The sequence below is a fragment of the Diceros bicornis genome, chromosome 13, assembly GCF_020826845.1.
Source record: "Diceros bicornis minor isolate mBicDic1 chromosome 13, mDicBic1.mat.cur, whole genome shotgun sequence".
Lineage (NCBI taxonomy): Eukaryota > Metazoa > Chordata > Mammalia > Perissodactyla > Rhinocerotidae > Diceros > Diceros bicornis.
Window position 1 is genome coordinate 47,765,510 of NC_080752.1, and position 27,741 is coordinate 47,793,250.

At 53.7% G+C, this 27,741-nt stretch overlaps 1 protein-coding gene across 6 annotated transcripts in view; it reads left to right on the forward strand.

Moving 5' to 3' along the window:
• The first annotated feature begins 7,621 nt into the window (after nucleotides 1-7,621).
• Nucleotides 7,622-27,741, forward strand: part of ZNF362 (zinc finger protein 362) — a 38,738-nt gene continuing 18,618 nt past the window's right edge. Inside the window, exons 1-2 of one of the 6 annotated variants that reach the window (XM_058553597.1) lie at nucleotides 7,622-8,028; nucleotides 22,181-22,306. In XM_058553597.1, the coding sequence (XP_058409580.1) occupies nucleotides 22,269-22,306 (38 nt within the window). In that variant the 5' untranslated portion in view covers nucleotides 7,622-8,028; nucleotides 22,181-22,268. Of the gene's footprint in view, nucleotides 8,029-16,858; nucleotides 16,949-22,180; nucleotides 22,307-23,364; nucleotides 27,713-27,741 lie in introns of those variants that run through there. The other 5 variants (XM_058553599.1, XM_058553600.1, XM_058553602.1 and 2 more) reach the window with 5 other exon arrangements.

The following is a 27,741-nucleotide window of genomic DNA, read 5'->3' on the forward strand; positions in this document are numbered from 1 at the left end:
CCATGTCCTGGGCACTGTGCCGGGCACACTACCTTCTCCAGGGGAGATCATGCCCATAAAAAGCCCAGCAAGATGCCTCACTTATAATAAATGCTTGGTAAGTGGTGGTGTATACACTTTCTAATCCTGACACACTGCCTTGTGGAATAAGGATTATTATCCTCATTTTATAAATGAGAAGACCGAGATGCCCTCAGGTCCTAAAGCTAGTGGGAGCCAGTGTTTGAACCCTGCGTGTCTGATCTCAGAGCACTCACGCTTTTCACTTGCAACCTGCCACAGGTACTATTGGCCCATTCCACAGTTGAAGAAATTGAGGCCCAGAGATGCAATGTGTCCTGCTCCGGCTCACTGAAGGATTTAACAGAGGCAGGACGTGGATCCACATGTCCTGCCCTGACTGGTTGGGGCTCTGACTTGCTGCTGACTCTGCTCCGCCCCCTGCCCTTCCCTCTGCCGCCTCCCCCCATCCCACAACCCCCAGCTCACTACTAATGGTAGGAACACAAAAGATGACTAAGACACAGTCTTGACCCTCTGGCTAAGCAAACACTAAACTTAATTGCAGACCTGGGAGCCCCTGAATAAGGCTGGTCTACGTAACCAGCTGTTGCTGCCCATGGAGAACATTGCTGATCCATTACAACGTTCTTCCTATTTAAATCCCAGTTTCCTAGTCCTTTGAGATTTAAATAAAAATGGACTGGAATTTCCTACCTCACATCTTGTGGAAATCAATGATGCCCCAAGATTCCTTCAAATTCTAGTGACTTAGAAAGGCCTGGTCACTTCCAGCTCTGACTTTCTGCTCCCAATGCACCTTTGCTCTCTCCTCTGCCCATCTTTCTTCTCTGCTCAGTGCCAATCCAGGCAACCCAGGGCCAACCCAACATTCAGTGTGTAGCTCATTTTACTAAAAGGTTTAAGGAAACAGACTGGGGGTTGTATCATAGCAATGCAAAGGGCAGAAAGTTGAATAATAGATAGCCCTGTTTTTATAACTCCTGCAGCCACCTGTCCCCTGGCCACCTCTCTCTCCTCAAGCTCTCCCATCTTACTGATCATCCTCCAATTTCAAGACAATGTTCACATATTTCAGCTTCTTCATTTTCTGAGCCCCTTCACCTTCAAAAATTCAATCCCCATCATTGTTTATTAGATGAATGAATGAACAAATACGTATTGAGGACTCAGTTTACAGTCTGATGTCAAATCATGGGATTAGAAATCTGAATGCAGAATTACAGCTGAGATAAGTGTGGAAAAAAGAAGTCCATGGAGCTCTGAGAACACCCTGAAGATAACAGAAGGCCACCCTCAGGATGTGGCTATGAGTCATACATGCTGAGTGAAGAGGGGTTCATTAGGTGAAGGGGGGAGATGGTGGGTGTGGTCAGGTGGGAGAGCACATGCCAACAGGAGGGTCCTACAGACGCTGTGCGGCAAAAGGAATCAGCATGCCTTCCATGAACTCACAGGAGGCCTGTGTGGACAGAGCACAGTGGCCAAGGGGAAATTGCTCCTGGTTGAGGATGGAGGGTTTTGGCAGGGGCCAGACCACGTAGAGACTTGGGGGCCACAATCCCCATCATGTTATCCTGTAAAGCAGTTTAGGCTTCCATCTCCTTTTCAGCTCATGGACAACCTTGGTATATCCCAGACTCAATTAATATGTCTGTTCAGAGGGCCAAATACTTGAATCTACCAAGAGGAAATGGTGGAAGTTTTTCCTTCCCAGGCCCACCCCCTAATAAAGTGGAGAGGACGGAGAGATTCAGTTTCACACTGATATGAATTATGCCACCACCCTAGAAGGCAGAGTGGCCAGTTTGGGATTTAAATGAGACTTTTCCTCTGTGTTATAACTTGGACGTACAGATGAGAAGGGCTTGAGACGTTCCTATTGGGGGTGGGGAAGTGTGGGCTGGTGTTCTCAGGGAAGATTTTCCAGGGGAGGTGAGGTGGGAGTGGGTCCCTGAAGCACAGGTAGCCAACACTGCTATGGCCTAACCCATCCATGATCTCATTCAATACTTGCCCTGTGAAGTAGGCACTATCATGCTCAATTTGCATATGAGAAAACTAAAGGACAGAGAGAGGGAAAATCTTACCTAAAATCACCAGCCTGCGGCTGGCCCCGTGGCTTAGCGGTTAAGTGCGCGCGCTCCGCTACTGGCAGCCCGGCTTCGGATCCCTGGCGCGCACCGACGCACCGCTTCTCCGGCCACGCTGAGGCCGCGTCCCACATACAGCAACTAGAAGGATGAGCAACTGTGACATACAACTATCTACTGGGGCTTTGGGGAAAAAAAGGAGGAGGATAGGCAATGGATGTTAGCTCAGGGCTGATCTTCCTCACACACACACAAAAAAATCACCAGCCTGTAAGTGACAAAGCCAGGGTTCAAACCCTGCTCTATTGGACTCTCGAACCTAATCTTAAACTCTACGGCCTTCTTGAGAGAAACAAAATGAGCAAAGATGAAGAGCATGAATGGGCAGAGAGCTCACATGCTCATTCATTCATTCACGTGGTGAACGTCACATAGCACCCACCATGTACCAGGCGCTGCAGTGAAAGGAGCTCTGGACCAGGAGTTGGAAGACCTCTGCTGGAGTCCTCGCCCCAAGAGTTAGCCAACCATTTTCCTTCTTTGAGCCTCAGTGTTCCCACCTGTGAAATGGGGGGTCACATCCCTGTCAGCCTCCCTCCCAGAGCTCCTGTGGGGTCCAAGTAGAAAGTGCGTGTGTTGATGCTTAAGGCTGTTTTACTTCTGACGGGAGGTACATCCCAGTGTGAGGGATGAGGCTAGCTTGAGCAGAGGGCAAGGAGAGGAGATGGAAATCTCTTGGCATCAAGGGCCCACTGTGAACAGGCTGGGGATGCGATGCTGTGAAGACAGCCTTGCGCTTGGCACGATGGGGGCTGCAGAAAGTGGGAGTCACCTGACACTTCCCACTTTCTCACTCCCCACATCTGTCAGTCACCAAGTCCTGGTGACACTGAGTCCTTAATATGTCTCGCACTGGTCCACTTCCGCTAATGCCACCTGGTCTAATTCATCCCATTGTTCACCTGGAAAGCTTTGGAAGTCTCCCTGCTGGCCTCCCTGCTTTCCGTCTTTGCCTCATTCTAGTCCATTCTTCCCCCAGAAGCCACACGGCCTTTTGAAGAGAAGTCTGACCACATTACTTCTCTGTTTAATGCCTGCCTCCCCGTGACTTCCTATTGCTTTTAAGCTAAAATCCTAAATCCTTGCCAGGGCCCGCCTGGGACGTCGAGCTCTCAGTGTCATTTACGGTCCCTCCTCATTCTTCTCGAGCTCCATTGTCCTTTCTGGCGCTTCAATATGACAATTCCTCCTTGCCTCAGAATCTTCACACACTGCCAGAAACAGCCTTCTTCTTCTTCTTTTTTTCTTTGCAGGGAAAGAGTTGCCCTGAGCTAACATCTGTTGCCAATCTTCCTCTTTTTCTTTTTGTCCTCCCCAAAGTCCCAGTACATGGTTGTATACCCTAGTTGTAAGTCCTTCTAGTTCTTCTATGGGAGCCACCGCCACAGCATGGCAACTGACAGGTGGTGTGGTTCCGTAACTGGGACGTGAACCTGGGTCGCCAAAGTAGTGAGAGCACCGAACTTTAACCACTAGGCCATCAGGGCTGGCTCCAGAACACTCTTTTCTCATCTCTTCCTTGGTCTCAGCTTAAATGTCCCCTCCTCTGGGAAACTGTCCCTGATCTTCTCTTACCCACTCCCTAGACACCTCAGATCTCTCCTTTGTAGCTCTTTGGAGACAAATCAAACAGTTATTTGATTAATTATTTGTTACATTCTGTCTCCTGGAACAGACTATGGGAGAGTGTACTGATGTCCACTTCTCTTATCCTTCCAGAGGAACACTGTACTTCCCAGCCTCCCTTGCAGTTGGGCAGGGGCATGTGACTAGTCTTGGCCAGTGGATGGCGAGGAGAAGTGGTGTGTGTCCCTTCTTGGCTGAAGCAGTGTAAACCCCGTGCACGACTCTCCAGTCTCTCTTCTCCTGCCATGGTAGCAAAGAAGGCCACGTGTTCCAGAGAATGAGCTTCAAGATGGTAGAGACTCCTCAGCCTAGGTCTCTGAGTGGCTAGAGCAAGAACCAAGGACAGGCATGTGGCACAAGCGAGAAATAAAATACTCTTGTGTTGTGTCACTGGGGTTTTGGAGTTCTTTGTTACTGCAGCATGGTCTGGTTTATCCTGACTGTTTATCTTAACTAATGCTCTATCAGCAGGGCCTGGGTCTTATTCACTGCCTCTCCAGAGCCTGGGACCCTAACTGCGACATAGAAGTAGGTGCTTTGTAAATACTTGTTGAGTGAGTGAAAAAACGGACCATGTAAGACATGGTTCCTTCCTAAAAGAATTTACTCTAATTCAAGGAACAGATACTTATACACACAATAGTTAGAATATAATTAGGGGCTCAAATGTAAAAGTTAAAGAAGAAGGAGGGAGGTCAGTGGGTTGGAGCAGTCATGGAGGACTTCCTGGAGGAGAATAAGGAGGATTTGAAGAATTGGAGAGAACGAGAGTGGGCTTGCTGTCCACCCCATCTTTTGTCCATCCATTCAGCAAACATTTATTCTAATGCACCATGTTAAGCGCCTTGCCAGCAGTGTGGATAGAGGACCATGGTGCTCTTGGGAACCAGAAGAAAGTGCCTCTTCCCACGGAGAGAACCTAGAACGGCTTCACAGAGGAGGTGATGTTTGAGCTGAGCCTTGATAAGTAGGTGTTCACCAGAAAGAGAAAAGATGGGGACAAAAGGATTAAGGATCCCAGGTAGAGGGAACAGCATGAACAGAGGCTTGGAGGCATGAAGGTGCGCAGTGTGCTCAGGGAAGGCCCAGCATCAAAGGTGGCTGGATTTTGGGAAGATGAGTCTGGGTACCAGTGGCAAAGAGGTGAGTTCAGTCTCTCCGCCTCTGGCTTCCTGCATCTCAGCCCAGACCAACTCCCTTCAGACCCTATGAATAGCATAGACATAGAGAATGTCTAAGCTAAGACCTGAAGGATGAGTTCAAGGTGACCAGGAAAGGTGAGATGAAAGGACGAGGGAGGGTGTTCCAGGCAGAGAGAACAGCACGTGCAAAGACCTTAGAAAAGAGATGGTGAGGCCTGAGAGGGCAGCTCACTTTGTCTGGCTGGAGCATAGCTTTCCAGGCGGTTAGACGGGAGGCGGGTGAGGTAGAGATGGGCCAGACCGTGTTACCTTCCCTCCATAAATCCGTTATAAAGACCCCAGCTCAGCAGTCAAAGCCTTCAAGAGTCTGTCTCCCATCTCCTTCTCCACCCTAAACTCCAGTGCCTTTGCATGTGCTGCTGTTCGAAGTGCCTAGAACTACAATAATGATGATGATAATAACATCATAACATTTGTTGGGCACTTAGAATGCCTTGGGTGCTGTGTCAAGCGTTATTTCATGGAACAACAATGACATCAACAATGACATGGGTTAGTATCTTTTTTTAGGATTTTTTTTCTTATTAGTAGACTTTATTTTTAGAACAGTTTTAGATTTACAGAAAAATTGAGAAGATATTACAGAGAGTTCTCATATATCCCCACCCAATTCTCCCCATTAGTAACATCTTATGTTAGTATATTTGTTATAATTTTTTACAATTACTGATGGATACTTTTACTGATACATTTTTATTAACTAAAGTCCATCATTTATTAAGATTTCCTTAGTTTTTACCTAATGTCTTTTTTCTGTTCTGGGACCCCACTGAGCCCACCACATTACATTTAGTTGTTATGTCTCTTTAAGCTCCTCTGGGCTGTGACAGCATCTCGGACTTTCCTTGTTTTTGATGACCTTGACAGTTTTGAGGAGTACTAGTTAATGTGTTTTTCAGGATGTCCCACTATTCGAGTTGGTCTGGTGTTTTTCTCAGGACAAGACTGAGGTTATAGGTTATTGGGAGGAAGACCACAGAGGTAAAGTGTCATTCTGGGCACATAATATCAAGAGTACATACTGTCAACATGATTTGTAACAGTTGCTATTGACCTTGATCCCCTGGCTGAGGTCGTGTTTGTCATGTTTCTCCACTGCGAAGTTACTCTTTTTCCCTCCTTTTCCATCTTGTCCACTTTGGGAGGAAGTCACCACGCACAGCCCACACCTAAGGAGTAGAGTGATGCTCCATAAATTATTTCAAACTCTTCTGTATGAGAGATTTGTCTTTTCTCTCCCATTTATTAATTTAACAATGGGTTGATACTTATCGCTCCTATTTTTCTGGAAACCAGAAGGCTCACCTTTTCCCATCCGGCTCACCCTAGATCTAATGTCTGAAGACTCTGTCCTCCTCCTTGGGAAAAATAATGGCCTCCTCTGTCCAACGACACCCCCCTGGACGCCCCCCCCCCCCACTGCTGGGGTGCTTTGTAATTCCAACTAATTCCTGTCACACATATGTTTTGTGCTCTGCTCTGTGCCAGGCATTGTGCTTGGGGCTTGGAGCTTGAAAACAAATGGCCTAGTGGGCCCAGTTGCTTCCAGTTGCTCACAGCCTTGAGATCCTGTGCTAGACTGGAAGCTCCATGAGGGCAGCGGCTTTGCCCAATTTGTTCATAGCTGTGTTTCCAGCCAGTAGTAGCTGGTAGGTCCTCAACCACTATTTACCCAATTGGGAAATGCTTCCTGGAGGACCGCAAACACTGGCAGGTCATTGTGTGTGTGTGTGTCCTTCTCAGGGGACTGGGTACTCCCTGAGGGCAGCGCCAGCCTCGATTCATCGTGGCCTAGAGGCTGGGTAGCAGCAAGTGTCACAGAAGTCTGAGCCGGTGACAGGACCCAAGGACTGGCCGCCTCCTCAGGTAGAAGTGAAGTTTGGAAGCTGACACAGCCGGGGAGGCCGAATCCGCAGGACTTGGTGACTGATTGGCTGGGGAGGGTGAGGTGGGAGGAGGAGTCACACACAGATGGCTCTGAGGTCTGGAGCTGGGGGACAGCCGGTGCCACCTCTGATAGACTCTGCGTGAAGAGCCGCTGACAGCCTCGGGCGGCCCCACCCTTTGGGGGCTCGGGCCTAGGGCCAGGGAGGGCCGGAGCCTACAGAGGGAGGGGTGGCCTGGCCTGTACAAACTTCTGTCCCCCATCCCCATGTCCTCGTCTTAAAAAAAAAAAACTCTCATCCTGGATTTTGAGCACGATCGTTGGTTATCAGGTGTGGGGGCCCATCCTGGGGGGCCCCTCCAGCCTGCTGTCTGCGAGAGGGACCCCCAGGGGCAGCCTGGTACCGCGCGGGCTCGGCCTGGTGGGGGCCGGGGTCCGCCAGGCCCAGGTCCCCAGCCCGCCATCACCGGGGAGGGGACGGCGAAGCGGCGGCCCGGTCTGGGCGGGACAATGGCCGCGGCCGCCGGGGCCCCGGGAGCCCCCGCGCTGGGGAAGGGGCTGGCCTAGGGCTGGGCGCCGGTACCCTCCCCGCGCGGCTCGGGCGGGCGGAGGGGGGCGCGGAGTTCCTTTGTGGCTCTGCCTCCGGCGCGGCGCGGGCGGGGGGCGCGGCGCAACTTTGCGAGGCGGCGGCGGCGGCGGCAGCGAGCGCGAGACGAGGCCCCGGGGCCCGAGCGGGGCCCCCAGCGCGCGGCCCGCCCCCAGCCCCGCCGGCCCCCTCCCCTCGCGCGCCGTCGCCCGCCCCCGGCGCTGCCCACTCGCGGGAGCCCCCGGGGCCGGACGGGCTGCGCAGCCGGAGAGGCGGGGGCCCGACGCGGCCCCCCCGGAGCCGGGCGCCTGGCGCGGGGGCTCGCCGAGCGCACGGGGGGCCGCGCGGCGCTGCAGACCCAGCCTCCCGCCGCCGCCGCCGCCGCCTCGGCGCTTGCAGAACCCAGAAGTGAACAGCAGGCGACCCGGAAGGTTTGCGCGCGGCTCCGCACCGAGCCGGAGCCGGAGCCCGGAGCCGGAGCCCCAGCCCGGCCCTGCTCGGGCCGCCGGGCGCGGGGCTGCGGCCGCGTCCCGGAGCCGCCGCCAGCACAGCCAGGTCCGTGCGGGCCCGGGGCGCGCGGGGAGCGGGCCCGGCGGCGGCGGCGGCGCCCGCCCGCGGGAAAGTTGCGCCGAGTTGCGGGCGGGGGCGCGGGCCGGGGCGCGGGCGCTGTCAGCGCGGGCCGGGGCGCCCCGAGGGCCGGGGGCCGCCTGCGCCTGGGGCCGGGCCCGGAGCGGCGGCGGCGGCGGCGGCGGCCGCGCGCGGGGTAGGAAGTGTCTCCGGCGGCGTGTCTGGGTCTGCTCTCCGAGTGTGTGCGTGTGTGTGTGTGTGTGCGTGTGCGTGTGTGTGTGTGTTTTCTTAAGCCGGGCTATTCAAACCTGCTGCAATTCTCCGGTAAACAATGATTCATGGGGCTTAATGCAAATAAACGGATTGCAAACGGCGCGGTTCGCGCACTTTGCAGCCGGCCCGGTGGAGCGGCCAGTGCCGGATTTCTCTCTTTTTTTGCAGATCTGCAGAATATGGCGTCCCTGTCCTGTTTTAAAAATAAGCCAGGCTGCCATTTTTGTTTTTCTTTTGTCTGAAAATTTTAATAAAACTGTCTGAGAATGTGGGAGAGGCGGCTGGAAGCAGAGGGGGCACCCGAAGGGTTGGCTTTTTTTCCTTTTCTTTGGCGAGAGTCGTGAGCCTTTCGGGGAGGTGAGACACAATGCAATTGCACTTTAAAGAAAAAAAAAAAGGAAGCCGCTGGGCGATTTAGGGGGGAGGGTTGGGAATTTAAAGTTAACTCCGAAAGTTTTCTTTTCTTTTTTTTTTTTTTAAGCTCTTTCCTTTTTTTTTGGAAGGCGGTGAAATGCCGCGAAAGGATCTCGGGGCGCATTTCTCCCCCCAGCCAGCAGCCTTTGCGGGATTTTTGGGAAAAAGTTAACTGCCGGTGTTCTCGGATCTGCGGGGGGGATGTGGAGGGTTCGGGGTGGGGGTTATGGGGGACCAGGAAGCGTCTTTTGGAAGAGGCCCTATAAAAATGGCATTGTAAGGAACTGTATCCTCAGATTTTGGGGGAGAGGGCTAGCAAAAGGGGCTCTGAGTGGGCCCAGGGTTTCCACCTAAGATCCCTGGCATGGGGGAGTCGTCCTGCTGTCCCCCACCCTGCCCTCCAGCAGTGTGGAGCCCTCCGACCTGCGAGCTGTGTGTGTCGGGGTGGGCCTGTCTCCTTCATGGGTGGCCGGGGACCCCCTTGTAGGCGGGAATCCTGCCTTGGGCGCTGGAGTGGCTCCCAAGCCCTCGGGCAAGTGTGCTTGGCAGTTGTCAGTTAGAGATCCCCTTCCCCGACCTGGTGGGCCTCCCGGCACCGGGACATGGCATCTGGTGGTGAATGCCCCCAGATGGGGGGCTCTTGGCTGGGTGCAGGTCAGCGGCTCCAGTGGGTCCTGTCTGAGGGGAGGGGCAGGAGAGGTTGTCTGATGGTGGGAGGCGGCTGGTTTGCTAATCAGGGTCTTCTGAGTGTCTACCCTGTGGTGCGCTCTTACCCAGTTCTGTCACCCTTGCCTGACACCTGGAGGCTCCTCTGTCGGAGACAGTGTGGACTTCGGTGAAGTTTCTCAAGTGTCTCCCTGGATAGGTCAGGGCCTGCTGGCTTTGCAGGCTGCAGAGGGAGTCTGAAGGCTGGCCCCACGAGATCTGGGGTGGCTGGCGCTGTCCAAGGCTCCAGGGCAGGTTGGGCCTGGGTCTTTCCCTTTTGGGAAAGTCTGTCTGTCCTGGGAGGACCCTGAGTCTGTCTAGCTTCTGCCTCAACATCTCCTGAACAGGAGACCCCTCTAGTCTCACGCCTGGTCTGTGTCCTGGCTCCATGGGGCAGCAAGCCAGGCATTTTTCAGATGGAGAAACTGAAGTCCAGTGAGGGGAAGTGACTTGCCCAAAGTCACACTACCAGTTAGAAGGAGAGCTGAGACAGGGACCCAGGTGTTCAGGCTCCCACTTCTGGGCTCTCTCCACTGTTCTCCATTGGGGCTCTGATCCCTGGAAGAGTCATTTTGGACAGAACTGGACTGGAGTGGGACAGTGTGTCCCCCATCCCTCTCCCCAGCCTCTGCCATCATAATCCTTCCTGTGAATGGAACTTTACAGTTTGCACAGTGTTGTGCATGGTTGTTATCATATCAGCCTCTTCCAGACGCTCGGTTGGGGTGAAATTGTCAAGGTTGGGATACTTAACTCCATTCTGAAATTAGGAAACTGAGGCTTGGAGAGGTTGAGCAGTGGCAGAGGAGGGCTTAAACTCAAGCCTCTAGACTCCTTGTCTGGGCCTTTTCCTAGGCGGGCTTTGGTGCTTGTGGACCAGACTCTTTCCCACCTGCTAGTTTTTGATTTCTCAAATTCTTCTGCAGATGCAGTGACTGTAAAAATCTAGATGCCTACCCCCTAAAGAATGTCAGAGCTGGAAAAGTCCTGAGAGGTCATCTGGGCTCAGAGAGGAGAAGCCACTGGCTTGAAGTCACCCAGTGATTTGGGTCCCATTTAGGACCAGAGCGCAGATCTCCTGTCACCCTTCCTCTGTGAGACCCTCGGGGAGACTGAACCGTTCTACCCATCGCCAGGCTCCTCTGGGCCCTGGAGAGCAGTGATTGCTGGTGGTGGTGGTGGTGGTGATGGGGCTGTAGGCACTAGAATGGCCAACACTTGGCAGAGACCTCGGTTTGTCCCAGGGGCTGAGAAATAGGTTATCTGCGGTCTTGGGGAGTGGAGGCAAGATGGCCCCAGGTAGAGGGGAAGCTGGTGTGTGGGTGAGGTGTGGACTGTGTCTGAAGCTAGCCTGGCCCCCACCCTTCCCTTGGCAGACACTTCCCTGCCCTGCCTCTCTGTAAAGTGAGTCATTTCTTCCTTCCTTCGTTCATTCATTTATCTGCCATTGGTTAGTTTATTCATTCATTGGTTTGATAGATCATTCCTTTATTCTTTCATTGTACATTCATTAGTTTATTGGTTAGGCATTTCAGTAGTCCCTCTATCTGTCCGTCCATCCATCCGTCCATCCATCCATCTGTCCATCCATCCGCCCATCCATCCCTCCATCCATCCATCCATCCATCCATCCATCCATCCAATCCCCAGCTCACCTTGCCCAGGTTGGACAACCATGTGAGATACACGTACAGTTCTCTGGGGCTCCAAAGCCAACAGAGAAGGTGTGAGACTGCAGGTGCGTAAAGCATTTGCCAGGGTGGTGTTTGTGGGTGCCTACATGAGTCCCCAGGGAAGGTCTCTTGGAGAAGAGGAGACATGAAAATACCAAAGGAGTTCTACAGACTGTCACAATGGTTTATCTGGGTCCTGGGACCAAGTCTCGTTTGTGAATCAGACTTGACAGTTTGCATAGTATGGTGCATGGCTTGTGTGACTTTGGGCACATTCTTCCGCTTTCTGAGCCTCGGTTTCTTGATCTTTAAAATGGGGTGCTCTCTGTGACTCTCTCATGGGTTTTGGGGAGTGATAATAGGCATGTCTGCCATGTCTCCTAGCCCTGGCCAGGAATGTGGTAGGAGCTCAGTACAGACCAACTGAATTATAAGGATTGTTGATTACTGTCTTAGGCCCTACCTGATTTTGAAAACAGTCGTGGTGTTTTCAGAATGAGCCAAATGATCTGGGGACCCTGAAAGCCCTGCTCTGCCTTGTCATTCCCCTGCTGAAACTCTTCTAATGTTTCCTAGGCTTTTTTTTTTTTGCAGGGAAAGATTCGCCCTGAGCTAACATCTGTCGCCAATCTTCCTCTTTTTTTTTTCTCCCTGAGGCCCCAGTGCATGGTTGTATATCCTAGTTGTAAGTGCCCCTAGTTCTTCTATGTGAGCTGCCACTACAGCATGGCAACTGACAGATGGGTGGTGTGGTTCCGCGACCGGGAAGCGATCCCGGGCCGCTGAAGCTGGAGCGCAGAACTTTAACCACTAGGGACCATCAGGGCTGGCTCTCCTAGGCATTTTGATGAATAAAACTCCAAAGTCCTTTGCAGCCTCCAAGGCCCTTCATGGTCCAGGCCTGCCCAATCCTCAACCTCAGCTGCCCACGCCTCCCCCCGCCCCGCCCCCGAGTCTCACCACGTCCAGTCACATTGGCTTCTTTCTGCGCCTGGAATTTACAAAGCCTGTTGGCAAGGCCTTTGCACATCTTCCTGCCTGGAATATTTTTCCCTAAATGTTTGAAGGCTGGCGCCTTCTTGTTTCACAGATTTCGAGTAAGCTGTCACCTCAGAGTGGGTTCCCTGACCACCTTGCTCTGTAATAGCTTCCCACTGTCACTCTGGGTCACGTCAGCCCCTTTTTATTTTCTTTTTTTTCATAACTTTTTTTTTTGTGAGGAAGATCAGCCCTGAGCTAACATCTGCCAATCCTCCTCTTTTTGCTGAGGAAGACTGGCCCTGGGCTAACATCCGTGCCCATCTTCCTCCACTTTATATGGGACGCCGCCACAGCATGGCTTGACAAGCGGTGTGTCGGTGCACGCCCGGGATCCAAACCGGTGAACCTGGGGCTGCCGCAGGGGAGCGCACGCACTTAACCGCTTGCGCCATCCGGCTGGCCCCCGCCTTTTAATTTTCTTTTGTGGCTCTTAGCTGTGTCTGAAACTTTGTCATTTATTTGTTTATGTGCACTTCTGGCCTGTCTACACTGCTGGAACGTGCTTCAACCCATGCAGGCGAGTGGGCAGGTGGTTCCAGCATGGTGTGGCTGGGGCTTTAGTGGAGGTGAGGACATGCTGGGGAGCCCGGTGTGGCGGTGGCCCAGGAGCAGCGCCTGGGAGATCAAATGACACGGAACTCTGTCCTCTCTTCCCCAGGGAGGCTCCAGGCTGTTGTTGGGAAATAATGAGATGATTAAATCACAAGATCTAAGAATCCTGGTCTCTTCCAATCTTAGCATCTGAGAAGCTTTCCACCTCAGAACCTTTGACACTTGGAGTCTCCACGTGATCCAATCTGTGATTGAGAATCTTACAAAGGGACTCTCATTGCCTTACTTATTTAGCGTCCAGAGTGCTTACTTTGTGCTAGGCTGTGATTAAAAGGCTGTATAAATGTTAATATATTTAATCCTCATTGTTATTAACCCATTTTACAGATGAGGAAACCGAGGCACAGAGAGATTAGGGAACTCGCCCACGTCCATGGAGCTCATCAGGGGCATTGTGGGATTTGAACCCAGCACTCTGGGGCCCCTCCTTAGAATCCCACACCTGTTGAGGGGAAGCCCAACGTCGCCCGACACCTGCACAGAGGGGGAATCCCCTTCCGACATCCTTCATCTCTGCAATGGCAGAGAGAATGGCAGGGAGCTCCCTCCTTACCAGAACCCCCAGCCTCCCCTTGTCAGGCAGTTGTCGTTGCTGGAAAGATTTTCTTTACAAAGAGTAAAGTGCTGCACCTCCCGTGTGAATAACGCCTGGGAAGCGATGTTAGTGTTAGGGTTTCCTAGTGCTTTGGAGCTTGTGGTTTGATGACTTCAGTGGCTTCTTTCTCCCCACTGGGTTGTGAGCTCCTTGAGAGCAGGCAGCTTCAGTGCTCAGTGTTGAATGTATGGATGGATGGATGGATGAATGAGTACCTCTGTACTCTGTAGCTCCATGCTAGGCCGGTGTCCAGGGTGTTGGACAGGCTTGGTGGACTCGGGGCAAGAGGACAGTTATCTCTCCATGTAGCCCCAGGAAAGTCCGTATCCGATGATGTTCATATACCCAATCGTTGGAGAACCGTTTGAGATCTAAAGTTGTGCACTGATTGCAGAGAGGTGGACCACACAGGTGATCCAGTCAGACCTTTCTGTCCATCAGGGAAACGAAAGTGGGCGGGGACAGCAGTGGCCTCCTGACACTGTGCCTCCCGGGCTTTCTGCTCCCCAGGTGCCAGCAGGCTGCTGCCAGCCGTGTGTGCCTTGGGGTTCGAAGGCAGGAACAGCCCTCATTGGGGAAGCTGCTCCCTCTGTCACACAGGTCTCCTCACTACCACAATGGAGGTGACGTCCCTGGATGCACAGGGCTCCTGAGGGCCCAGTGCCATGCCTGGCAGTTGGGTGGGATTGAGGAAGTGGGCGGGTGGAAGTGTTGGGGGCTTTGGTGGTGGGGACGACTTCCTGGAACCCCGGACTGGGGCCGGGCAGGATTTAGGGAGGGGCTGAGTGGTATCTATGGACAAGGTGTGGGGAAGGCCAAGGGATTTGGCTCTGGGGCCCAAAGCCTCCTCCCTGTCCCTGCCTCATCCATGTGGCCACGGATATCCTTGGGGAGGTCCTCATCACCTGGGTCCTTCTCTGAGCTTTGGGCAAAGGCTTCGTGATCCTTGAGGGGACAGTCTAGCCATCTCAGGTTCTGGGGTTCAATGAGAGGATGCCTGGCTGGGTGGGTACCCCCCAAAGGAACTCGTACATATTCACACTGTCAGCTGTTCCACTCTCACCCTTGACCCTGCTGCCCCTGCCCCACTGATACCAATTTGGGGTGCTCCCCTGCTGTTTCAGAAACACCACCAGAGGTGCCCTGAACTGGGCCTGTAGGAGGCAGGAGTTCAGGAGGCATGTCTGCTGGACTGCACGTCCACACACATGATGCACACACACCACACTGGAACTCCTGCCACCCGCAGGGTGATACACCTGCGTGTACCCGTGCGCGCCCTCCCGAGAAACGACACACAGCTGCGTGTACCCCTCCTTGCGTCCTTTCACGTCATGGCACACGCCATGTCTGTTATGTGCACGCAGGCATGCTCATGCACGTGTGTGTTTTACACGTGGGTGCATCTTGCATGCACACACTCATTTAGACCCGTGAGGATTCATTTATACCACATTTTGGGCCTTGCACCCAATCCCTCCTGCACGCCCCTGTACTCCTGTGTGTCCCACACCTGCCTGGATCTGCCTGCGGTGGTGGACCAGGCAGCTCATTTCCATCTGCCGCCTTCATTCAGCCATATTTCTTGAACATTTATTATGTATCAGACCCTGTGCTAGATGCTGGGGGTAGAAAGGAGGAAAACTGAGTTAGTCCCTGCCCTGGTGGGGGAGACAGACATGATACAAAAACTCACACAAATGGTGACAGGAGGACAGATTTAGGTGAAGGCTGGGAAGGAGCTGCTTTTCTATGATGGGGGCTTCCCTATGGCTTTGTGCTTTTAGATTTACTATCATGAGTGATGATAACTGTGTGCGCAGGGGAGAGGAAGTGATATCTGAACTGTGGCCTGAAGTTTTCCGGGTGAGGGCATTCCAGGCAGAGGAAACAGCCTGGGCAAAGGCGCTTAGGTGGGAAATCAAGGATCCTGGAGAAGGTGGTAGCCCCGAGACCTGGGGGAGGGTATAAGAGACCGGGAGGTGGACAGGCGCTGGTCTGGCAGGGCCTGTAGTAGGTCTTCTCTGGCCTGCTTACCCCTCCCAACGTGTCCACCCCAACTCTCCCCAATCCTCTTGCTGACCAGCCCAGCCCTCTCTTTGCTGCCTTGCCCGGCTCAGAGCCCGTCTGTCTGCTGGCCTCTGCCCCCGGCCTGAGCCCTGTCTCACCTGCCCCACAGGCTCCCTGCCCCGGGCCCTGACATACAGCGTGAGAACTATGACCACCTGCCCGGGCTTCCCGGCCCAGGTCCCCTAGGACCTGTCTAGAAAGCTCCTCAGGGCCAGGCCACAGCTGGGGTTCAGCAGTCGGCTCCCCTACTCTGAGTTAATCCCACCCATCAGCAGAGCAGCCCCCCCGGGGGGGGGTGCTGGCCTCCACCCACAGCCCCGGTAACCTCACTGGTGGGTCAGATTTCCATGTGGGTCTTCAGGATGTTGAGAAGGGCTCCCTTACACCTTAGAGACCCTAATCACAAAGCTACAGCAGTAGGTAACACAGAGTCCTTACTGTGTACCAGGCACCATTCTAAAGGCTTTATACGTAGTGTTAACTCATTTAATCCTCACAACACCGCTGTGGAGATACCATTATCATCCCCAGTGTGGTAACAATCTCTGGGGCTTCGAGCCACGCTATCTTGTTCCAGAATCCGTACTTCTAGCCCCTCAGTTGCCACGTTGCCCCTCAGAGGGTCCAGGCACGCAGGCTGTGATTTAGTTGAGTCTCTTAGTTTTACAGAGGGAGGAACAAAGGCCCAGAGAGGAAATGGACTTGCTAAAGGTCACACAGCGAGCCGATGGCACAGGGTTCCCGCTCCTCTGCCCTCACCAGCTGCATGACCTTGGGCAGGTTACCTGCCTCTCTGAGCCTCATTCCTGATCTCAGACAAGGAAGGGATTCCCATAGAAGCCGGGAGGGTGGGACCTTTGGGGGATCCGAGGGGGCAGCAATTGAGAAGGGACACAGGTAGAGGCTTCTTGGGTACCCAGGGTGTGTGTGCTTTGTAATAAATCACTAAACTGTTCATTTATGTTCTAAGCATCTTTCTGAATGTGTGTTATGTTTTGAAATGTTCACAGCATCCACCTCGCAGGGTCGTTAGGAGCCTGAGTGAGACACGCGTGTAAAGCATCTCACAGTGCCTGGCGTGGAAGAGGTTCTCAGTAACCATTATTATAATTATCATCATTGTCATTTCATGCTGGCAGAGGAATTCCCTGTGGGGATGGGAGCTGGGGCTCCCCAAGGGAAATGAAGCAGAGAAGGGCATGTGTTCAGAGCCTGCAGAGCATTCTCTCAGCCCTGAGAAGGGTGTCATGGCCCATTCCCTAGATGAGGGCAGTGAGGCTCCCGAGAGGGTCCCTGCCTGGGTGTATCTGGGTGGCTGGCGGTGGGAAGGGAGGGGGAGGGGGCAGGGGAGGGGGCAGCATCCCAGCTCCCACTGCCCAGGGCGCAGACAGCAGCTCCTCCCTCTCTGATCGGCCCCAGCATCACTATGAAAACAGCCCTTCCCAACCCCGCGGGGCTGCGGAAACCCAGCCTAATTGGATCCAGGACCCTCGGGAGCCTCGTTCCTCACAGGAAGTTCCCAGGAGTGAGTTTCCAAGGCTGGCCTGGGTCTCGAGGGCGGGTTGGGGCGCAGCAGCTGGGGCTCAGAGCTCTGGGCTGCATGGAGTGGGGGCACATGGAGGGCAGAGGGGTCGTGGGAGGCAGACTTGGAGTACATGGGGCTCTCGAGGAGCTGGGAAGATGGGAAGCCTCAGCTTCTCTCTCCTACACCATGGCTTGCTTGTCGCTTCCTGGCCATCCTTCTGGCCCCATAATGACCTGTCCATTGAAAACCTTGACCATGGCCTTCCCCTGCTCATGGACCTCCCATGGCCCCCCATGGTCTTTCATCCAAGCACCTTAGTCTGGAACTCTGACCCTTCATGAACTGTCTGGCCACTTTCCCTCCTTCCCTTACAGATTCCTGCACTCTATCCACACCAGACCAAACACGATGCTGAGTGCTTTCCTGCCGCTGGGCCTTTGCACTTGCAGTTTTATCAACCCGGCCTGCCCTTCCCTAGCATCTCTCTCTTGACATCTCCCCTTCCCCCCATCAGTAAGTTCCACCTTCTTGAAATCTTCATTCCGCCCTTGGTGGAATGAGCTCATCTTCCCGGGAACTCTCCCACCCCCTGCCCGGCTGTACCCCAGCAGTAGCTTGTTGCCTCTCTCTGGGCAGGGAGCGTGTTTGAGAGCCCTTTGCTGTCCCAGGAAGCTAGCAGTTGTCCATGTCTTTGCACATGCCGCCCCTCTGCTTGGAATGATTTCCCTCTACTCTCTCACTCTCCTGGCAAAATACTGGGTCTTTGTGACCCTCACAGACAGACCCCTTCCTCTCATTGATTCTCTTAGTGAGCACTTATTGAGCACCTGGTGTGAACTGGGTGCTTGAGCACCTACTGTGTGCCAGCACCTGGTTCTGGGGCTGCAATGGTGGCCCTGTCCTCGTGGGTCACAGCTAGAGGGAGTATTTAGAGCCGTGATACGAAGGTGGGGTAGGGAGAATGCAGGGAGCCATGGGCGTGGCATTTTTGTTGGAGAGAGGGTCAGAAAGTGACCTTGAGCTGAGACCTGAAAGCAGAACACAGTGAGCTATGGGGCGGAGCTGAGATATGGGGCTGTAACCAAGGACCAGACCCAAGTCCTGATCTCAGGGAGCTCACAGCTCTGTGGGGACCGGGCAGACAAGTCACCAGGCAGTTCTGGGCGGTAGGGTCGAGCTTGGTGGGGGAAGCCCAGGAAGCTGTAGGCGCTCAGGGGAAGGGCTGCCAGTATAGCCGGGGAGGGAGCTGGCCATCAGGAAGGTGTCCCCAAGGGCTGTGACTCTGACCTGACTTTGATGGTTGATGGGAACCTGGCAGGGTTCCAGCTGGGTGATGGCCCCCAGGTGGAAGGGCACAGCCTGTGCAAAGGCAGGGGGCTGTGAGAGAGCAGCTTGTTTTGGGGGACCTGCAGGTGGTGTAGTGAGGCTGGAGGGAGGGAGGTTGTGGGGATGTACCTGTGGGGATGCATGTGGCCAGCAGAGCCTCCTTGGCAGAGCCCCCTGGGTGCTGCACTGGGGAGTTTGAACTCCAAAAGTGATGGGAACCCAAGAGAGATTTTAGGCAGGAGAGTGAGCGGCCTGGGCAGACTTTGGCCTGGTCCTCCCCGCTGAAGTCCCCGATAAGAGGGAGAGTCCCTTCCTGACTCGTCTTCTGACTGGGGTCTGGGGTGGGATTTGAGGCTTGCTGTGGGACTTGAGTGAGCCCCTGGCCCTCCCTGAGCCCCTCCCATCTCCTTTGTAAACCTATAGGCCTGAGGCCAGAATCCTCAGGGGGACGTGGGAGCAGGGGGTGGTTGGGGTGTCTTGCTTGCCCAAGCTTGCTGAACCTTTATTTTTATTAAAAATATTTCTTTAAAAAGTCACATGACTATCTTGCTGAAAAGTCAGAGAACAGGAAAATGAAATGAACCAAAACTTACCATTTCTGCCCTCACCCCAGGCCCAAACACCACCACTGTGAGCATTTTGGTGTTTCCCTCCCCTCTTTTCTCTCAGCACCTAGTTTTTATAGAGATGGCGTTGCTCTGTCTAACATATAATTATTTAATCTTCCCTCTTCTCCTCTGACTAATGTCGTATCACGAGCGTTTTCTAAGTGACTGCGGGGTGGTTTCAATCTTTCTTTCTAACAGATCCAGCATCGGGGTGGAAAGCATGGGCTCCGGAGCCCGACTTTCTGGGTTCAGATCATACACGCACTGCTTGACTGGGCAAGTTTCTTAATCTCTCTGTGCCTCAGTTCCTTGTAGGGTTGATGTGAGTGTTAAATGAGTCATCCCAATGCCAGTGAACACTGGCTATTATTAACGACTATAGACTGTGTCACTGGGTAACATGATTTACAGAGCCATCCCCCTATTGTTTAACATTTTGGCTGTTTCAGGCTTTTGCTATTGCCAAAAAACCACTGAGGCAAACAAACAGCTTTGCGCCTACAACTTCGTCTCTATTTGGGGTATTTTCTAGGGATGGATCACCAAGAATGGGATCACTAGGCTAGGAAGTCTGAAAATTTTTGGAGTTCTTGACACATTGTTGCCAGAATGTTTTCAGAAATGATTATTCCAATGTATACCAATAATGCCAGGGAGGACCAATTTCACCGTAGCCGCACCAGCTTTGGGTATTATAATTTTCTTCTTTTTGCTCTTTTAACAGGTGAAGCTCATTTCATTTTCACTGCTAGGGAAGTGGAACCATTTTCTGTGTTTATTAGCTGTTAACATCCTTTTTGGTCTGCTGGTCTTTACCAAGCACACATGGCCCCTTCTCAGATCAATTAGGAAGATAGGGCTTAGATACAGGAAATAGAGAACAGTGTTAACTCAGGGGACAGTACAGTGCCAGGGTGGGTGGAGGGCACTTAGAGGAGGGGGAGGGGACTTTTCTCTATCCAGGCCGTGACACTTTCAGTTCCCTCCGCCCAGGCTGTTCATTCATTCAAGCATTTATCAGGTACTATGTGGGGCTTAAAGGTAAATGCCTCAGCGACGGTTCTGCCCTGACAGAGCGCATGTCCAACAGCAGAGATGGACGAGAAAACAGTGATAAATGCTCTGATGATGGAAATGCAGGGCACGACGGGAGCAGAGAGGAGAGGCACCCAACACAGCCAAGGGGGTGGAGGCGGAGCAGTCCCGGAAGGCTGTCAGGAGGAAGTGGCCTGTAAGCTGGGGCCTGAGGGATAAGTTGGAGTTAACCAATGAAATGGGGAGGGCAGAGGGTTCCTGGGAGAGGAGGCAGCCTGACTGAAGGTGAGGAAGTGAGAAGGGAAGTGGACCACTGGAGGGACTCTCAGACCGGCTGGGCAGAGTGTAAGGCAGGAACAACCAGAGAGGCCAGAGGTCAGTGGGGGCTGGACGTGTAAGGCCAAAGGAATCCAGACCTTGTCTGGAGGGAAGTAGGGAGCCATGGAATGTTCTAAGTAGTAGAGGAGTATAGAAACATCAGAGGAGAGTGGAATGGGGGACGGGGAGAGGTGGGGAAACCTGTCAGGAGACACTTGCAATAGCTGAAGGGGCCCTGGACCCCTGGGGCAGGGGCAGTGGGGGAGACCCTTTCCTTTCCCCACCCCGTGGAATCCTAGCCAGCTTCACACTGAAGATTGAATGTCACTCTGCCAGGTAGCCTTGCTGACATCCGCCACCCCTGCCTGGGTCATCTGTGCCTGGAGGTTGGGGGCTGTGCAGGGCCAGCGTACAACAGTCAATAGAGTGCCCGCCATGGGCTGACTTGACCTCCCCCTGCTCCTCCAGGCCTCCAGACCCTCCCTCTGTACTCCCCCTCTACGGGGGCTACCAACCACTCTCCTTCTTTGATTTTCTTTTTGTGCAGGGAAAGATTTGCCCTGAGCTAACATCTCTTGCCCATCTTCCTCTTCTTTTTTTTTTTCCCCTCCCCAAAGCCCCAGTGCATGGTTGTATATCCTAGTTATAAGTCCTTCTAGTTCTGTGTGAGCCGCTGCCACAGCATGGCAACTGACAGACAGGTGGTGTGGTTCCGCAGCCGGGAACCAAACCCAGGCCGCCGAAGCGGTGAGAGTGCCGAACTTTAACCAGCAGACCACCAGGGTTCTCGTTCTTTCATTTTTTTAAGAATAAATTTATTGTTTTCATTATAAAAGCAATATCTGTAATATCTGAACGATATTACATAGAATCTGGAAATCAGAGAAACAAAGACAAAAAACCAGATTGGCTCTGGCCGCCTCCCCCAGCACTGCCGCCTCCCTCTGGGCGTGGCCGCCTGCAGCTTGCTTTTTTGGACGCAGGTTTTTATTTTTGCCTCCTTGTGATCACAGCATCCAGACAGTTTGGGGTCTTGCTTTCTCCCATTTGCTTTGTTGGGAGCTAGTTCCCCTGTGGCTGCAGAGTTGGGGCAAATCTCATTTTTTAATGTCTGTGGGATGGGCTGGGGATGGGGGGTGGGATGTAAGTTGCTTCATTGCACACCCCTGCCCCACAATAGGTAAGAATAGTCATATTCCACCCTGGGCTGTGGTCCTCTTTGTATCTGTATGTCTAGGCCTGAACCTCCCCGCATGGCAGGGCCTGGCACCTGGTATACCCCTCTCCCTTAGTGACCCTTTTGGGAGCTTGCTAGACTCGCTTCAGGGGCCACTCTCCTGGGAAAGGGTGATGGGCAGACTTGGGTGCAAATCCAGACTGGGCTCTGTGACCTCAGGCAAGTTACTTAACCTCTCTGGACCTCAGTTTCCTCATCTGTATGATGGGCCTATTGCAACAGTAAAATAATGGCTATAAAATGCCCTCACACAGTTCCTGGCCCATTGTAAGTGCTCAAGAAAAGGTAGTCAGTGTTATTGTTCTTTTTGATTCTGCAAAGAGTTTCTGAGACCACCTTAGGCTGGATGCTGGAATGGCAGAGGGGAATGGCACCCACCGTACCTGTGAAGAGCTCACAGTCTGATGGGGAAGTCCCCCCAGGGAAGCAGGTAACCGCACCAGGCTATGACTGGCCCTGTCTTGCTGGGTGGAGTCCTGACTCTGTCACCTGCCAGCTGTGTGACTTTGGGCAAGTTGGTTGACCTCTGTGAGCTGCCGTTTCCTCTTCTGTTCAATGCATATCTCGCAGGGTCACTGGGGAGATGCGGTGACATGATGCACATGCCAAACTCAGCACAGTGCCTGGCACGTCATAGGTGTTGAAATCAATGGTAGCTGCCATTTTATTATTATTATTATTATTGTTATTGTTATTCCCATATACAAGGTGCTGTTGGGAACACAGAGGAAGTGACTGGCTGGGGGTTCAGGGGAAGCTCCGTAGAAGAGGGAACACTTGAGCTGGGTCTTGAAGGATGAGTAGAAGTTCACCAAGTGGGAAAGGACACTCTAGGTAAGGAGCCTGTGATTCCAGGCTGAAATCTGTCAACGAGGGGTTTGTTCTTTGGGGGACTAAGCCATTGTGTTCATCCCAACTTCCCTGAGCACCCCTCACCGCCTCCCTCGGGGTCTGCCCTGAGGGCCATGTGTGCTCGCCCTCCTGGAACAGTGTCCGCCCGCGACTCCGCGTCCTGGCGGCTGTGAGTTCCTGCTCACGAGCATTGCTGTGTGCCCATCTGTCCATGTGTGGGGTTGCAGGCCTGTGTCTGTCACGTGTGTCTGAGTTTGGTGCTGTCTGTCTGCATGTTCCTCTGGCCACGTTTGTCTGCCTCAGTATCCAGAGGCCCTCCCGGGCCGCACCATCTGGGCCACCCTGCACGTGTCCTTGGCCTCCGGCACTGACTGAATAGCCAGGCGTCCTTGGTCACTCTTCTCCTGGGCCCAGGTGAGCCCCTGCCTCTCACCTCCATCCCCGGGGGCCTCCTGGTGGGTATCCTCCCACGGCCTCCTCTTCTGGCCTCTCCAGTCCCGTCTACACTCAGCAGTCAGAGGGGCCTTGCTAAACCACTAATTCTGTCCCATCGCCCACTGCTCCAAGTCTTGAGTCCAGGCCTAGGATTCAGGGTCTTCTAGGTCTGGCCCTGGCTGATGGCTCCAGCCTTATCTGCCATGTCCTGGTCCACATAGAACACTTCAGCTCCCTTTACACGCTGTGTTGCTTCTCACCTCTGGGCCTTTGCTCAGGCTGCTGCTTCTGCCAGTAATTCTGCCCAGTTCTTTGCCTTCAACTCCCACTCATCCTTTAAGACCCAAAGCAGGCATCACCTGCCCTGGGAAGTCCTCCCTGATTCTTTCTTTCCATCCTGGGTCAGGTACCTGGCTCTGGGCTGCTCATCCCTTACTTGGGGTGCAGGAGCAAGTGACTTGCCCAGGATCACACAGCTGGTGAGTTGGAGCCACGATCTGAACCCGGGTATGTTGGGCTCCAAGCAAAGCAGGCTGTTCCATAGTCCAGGTGTGATGGTAGCTAGGACTTGTGGAGTGGAGTGGGAGTCCTGAGGACGTGGCTGGTGGTGGGTCTCAGCTTGGAGGGGAGGGAGGGGACGTGTTGTGGATCAATGTGTGTCTGTGGCCTGAGCATCTGGGCAGATGGGGATGGCTAGAGGAGCTGCACGTCTTAGGGGAAAACCAAGCCCAGCTCAGGCCTGCTGAGTGTGAGCAGCCCACGAGACAGCCAAAGGGATGTGTTAGGGAGGCATCTGGAAAGCTGGGCCTGGAGCTCCAGGGAGAGGCCGGGCTGGAGGTGGAGACCTGGGGCTTGGCTGGTTTTTAAAGTCTTAGAGTAGATGGGCCACCCAGGGCCTGAGGCCAGCGGGAGAGAGGAGGCTCCTGCCCTACCCTGAGGAGCCTGCGTGGGGGTGGGGAGCCATGAAAGAGACTGAGAAGATGATGAACTCAGGGGCGTGGCACACAGGTCTTCTCAAAGGGTGCAGGTGGCAGGGAGGCTTTGATGAATAGGACTGGAAGGCAGCCCGTCGGCTCTGACCACATAGAGGTCCTTGGTGGCACGCAGTAGGTCTCATAGGCAAAAGTTCTTTTTTGCAGAAACTTGTGGGTCACGTGTCTGCTTCCTCCACTTAGTGTGGGGCTCCCGGAGGGCAGGGCCTTTTTGTGGGCCTCAGGTTCTCCAGCACTGGTGCCCGTTTGGCCCATAGGGTATATCCAGAACGTGGATGGACGGATGGGCAGATGGGTGGATGGGCCAGCTGCCATCAGGAGGCTGTTTTCAGAGGCAGCTCTAGGAGGTGTTTCATTCCTCCACCCATCCAACTTGTTTCATCTTCAGAGCAAGAAAAACAAAATGACAGCTTGCTTACCCCACCGCAAGGATCAGGGCTGTGTGTCTGGGGGCTCACAGCACAGAGTCGTGGCTTCTCTCTGGGCCTTGAAGCCCAGTCTGCATGTCCCACCCGACCACCAGCATGTCTCCTCGGCCCGTCCTGGCATGCACACTCAGCCGCAGCCCTCTGGGCTCCTTGGCCCCCAGCCCCTCTGCCCCAGGCAGTGTCCTCAGGCTTCTCCCTCTGACCTCGGTCCCCTTAGCTTCCTTGCTCCCCTGGCCCCGGACACTCGCTGATGCCTCTCACCTCCAGCATCCCATCCCAACACCTTAGCATGGCATTCAAGGCCCTGCCGACTGGCCTCTGTCTCTCATCCCCTCACCACTCTCCAGCTCTCTCTTAGGGCCAGTGGGTGGCTGCTCCCTGTCCTAGACCTGCTTTGTACTGTTACACTGTGTGCCTCTGCTAAGCAGTTGCCTCTGCCAGAAAGCCCTTCTGCCTTGTCCTAAACACACATCTGACCAGTCTCTCTCCTGCTTAAAGCCCCTCCCTCAAGACAAGGTCTGAGCAGCCTAGCCAGCCCTGGCCACCTTCACATGCGCCTCTTGCCGTGGCCGTGTGTCTGCAGGCCCCAGGGGTGCACGGGTGGACACCCACCTCACGGGCTTACAGGCTTGGGGGGGCTCCCCTGAGATGCTCTTGATACGCACCTAGCAATGACACTGACACGCAGTAGGAGCTCAGCAAGTGTTCACCCCCTCACCGGCCTTCCTTGCATCTGACACACAGTAGGTGTACGCCAGGGCCAAGGTCACCAACTGAGTCATTAACTTACTGAAGACCAGACAGAGAAGGATGCAGAAATTGGGCAGAGGCTGTGCAGATCAGATTATATGACCCAGGGCAGACCCTGCCCCTCTGTGGGCCTGCTTCTCCGAACAGGGTGTGGGGTGGTCCCTGCCTGACCAGGGGCCTGGTAAGTGACAGAGAGGATGCTCTATCCCAGACCCTGGGCAAGCACCCTTTTCTCCAGAGCTCCCTGACCAGGGTGGGGCTTTGGGAAGCCTGAACTTGGCATTGAACTTAAGAGGAGGAGGAGAAGACAGCTCCCCTAGAACTGTCTGAGGAACAGCCAGGTGCAGTGGGCAGAGTCCTGGGCCAGGACAGGAACGAGACAGAGCAGCCTGTTTCACCCCATTTTACAGATGAGAAAAACCGAGGCTCAGAGAGCCGATACCTATACTGCAGCCCAGTGCTCCCTCCTCTTTCCCCATCCGTGTGACCTGGGGCAAAGTACTTCCCTCCTGATGCTCTAGCTTCCTCCTCTGGGAAATGGGGGTGACAATTCTTCCCTGCTTCCTCGGACTCTGATGAGAATGCCGGTGGGTACAGAAGAGCCTTGTAAACTGTCCGCTGTGCTTGGTAATTAAGTGGGATTTTCTTGAAAATAATTCTGATTATTGTTCCTTCAGTTATTCATTCTGTCATGGAACTCATGTTGTTGGTAACCTCTAGGCCTGGGTGCCAGGGATCCTGAGATGAACCAGACAGGTGTATCCAATTCCCAGGCTTCTCTGAGCCAGCTCCCAGCTCCTCTTCCCCCCAGCCCTGGAGTGTCCTCACCTTGGCTTTACAGCTAGTCCCCTCCATGTTTTCCCTGGTGGACAACAGCAGGGGAGGGACAGGTCCTGCTGGATGGGTGGGTGCCTGCCTGTGGGGCTGTAGCGATGCCATCCTAAGACGGGGCATATTCACAAGCCTGCAGTCAGGGTGCCTTGTCCTTCCCTTGAACAGCTAAGGGACTGATGAACTGGACTTTGGAGTCAGGCAGATTAGAATGGGAATCTCAGTTCTCTGTGTACTTGCTGTGTGACCTTGACCAAGTCACTCCACCTCTCTGAACTTCAGTTTCCTCTCTTGTAAAGTGGGGTTGATGAGAGTACTTGCCTTTCAGTGTCAGTGTGCCTGGCAGAAGATAGGCACTTGGTAAATGGCAGCCTCCTCAGTGTGGCTGTTGGCGTTGAGGTCTTGCTGAGAAAGGAGAAGTCTCAGGGATCTGGAGCAGTCAGGGAGAACTCCAGGCAGGAAGTGCTTCTTGTGTTGGGCTGGGAGAGATGGGCAGGGTTGGATGGGTCGAGGGAAGGGCAGCTTGGTGTCTGAGGTAGTGGCAGCAGGCGTGCTCTTAGAGGGCAGAGGCTGACCTGGACACCCCAGAGGCGGATATTCTCGTCCCCAGCCTGGCCAGGCTCAGACCCAAACCGGCCCCCAGGCTGGGAGTGAGAGGCAGAGATTTTTGCACGTAGCTATTGAGTCATTTGATGTGGATATTTGCTCAACCGAGGACTGGGGTTTGCAAAGCAAATTCCCCAGGGGAACCGGCTTGAGCAAATCCGATTTCTAATCTTGACTCTGGCACCCTAGCTCTGTGGTCTTGGACAGGTCTCTTCCCTTCTTCCCAAGCCTCACTTTCTTTATCTATAAAATGGGGGTAATAACACGTCCTGTGCCTACTGCTCAAGTAAAGATCACAAGAGATAATGAATATAAAAGATCTTTCTTAAAGTGTTGAGAATAGATTATGTCTTTATTGAGGGTTTTCTCCTGAAACCCTCTGCCTGCAACTCCAGCAGGGGCTTCTCAGGCTTGTAGGACCAAGAAAAGAGGTTGAAGCCATTTCGTTTTGACCTTGCCTGTCAAAATAAACAATTCCATTTAATAGCAACAATACCAGTAGGTATTTAGTTAGTAATTTCTATGAGAGAGAGAGAAATAAGAAATCTGATGGGGAGCAAGACTTAATGGAATACCTCTGTCCAGCATGGTCCCTGTAAGTCACTTCTTGACTTACTCTAGGAGTAAAACTTGCAGGAAAACTCGAACCCTCTGGAAGACTCAGATAGCTCTGAAGCTCCATCCTCATACTGCCCTGGTGGAAAGGCCTTCTAATCACACAGGCCTGCCATGGAACTTGCCAGAGGTGAGGGCCACGGGACATATTGTCACATACTTCTACTGAAGAGCCCCAATCTTCCCTAGCCTCAGGCCTCCTCCACCCCCTCCTTAAGCACAGGGTTTGACACATCCTTGTACGCAAAATGTTGCACACGTCCATGCTTGTTTCTGGAGGGTAACTTTCCAGAGGGAGAGTTTCTTGGGTCAAAGGATGATATTGTTTGGGTCTCTGAAAAGCATCCTGCCAAATTGCCCTTCAGAAAGGCTGTATCTGATGACCTAAGTTGCCCCTGTGTTCTGATGAGGATGTCTGCACTGTAAGGGGCATTGGTCAGAAAGGCAGGGATCAGAGATGGACAGTTGCCTCTGCTCTGTGGCCATTTAGAGTTGACCCAGGATTCCTCAGTTTGTCTCTGGATGAGGGGTCTTCTGTGTGGAATCCATGGGTCCATGGGGTTGGCCCTGCAGCCTAGGGCCCTGCTGGGGGATGCGGATTGACCTGCCAGCATCAGGGTGATGGGGGTGCTGGGACCACTCTGGTCTGGACGTGACCTTTGTCCTCTGTGCCCACTGAGGGAGACGCTGATTTCCAGACTTTCAGCCTGGGGACATGGTTCTCCGGACTGGTAGGAGCTCTCTCTGCTGCGGGGTGAGG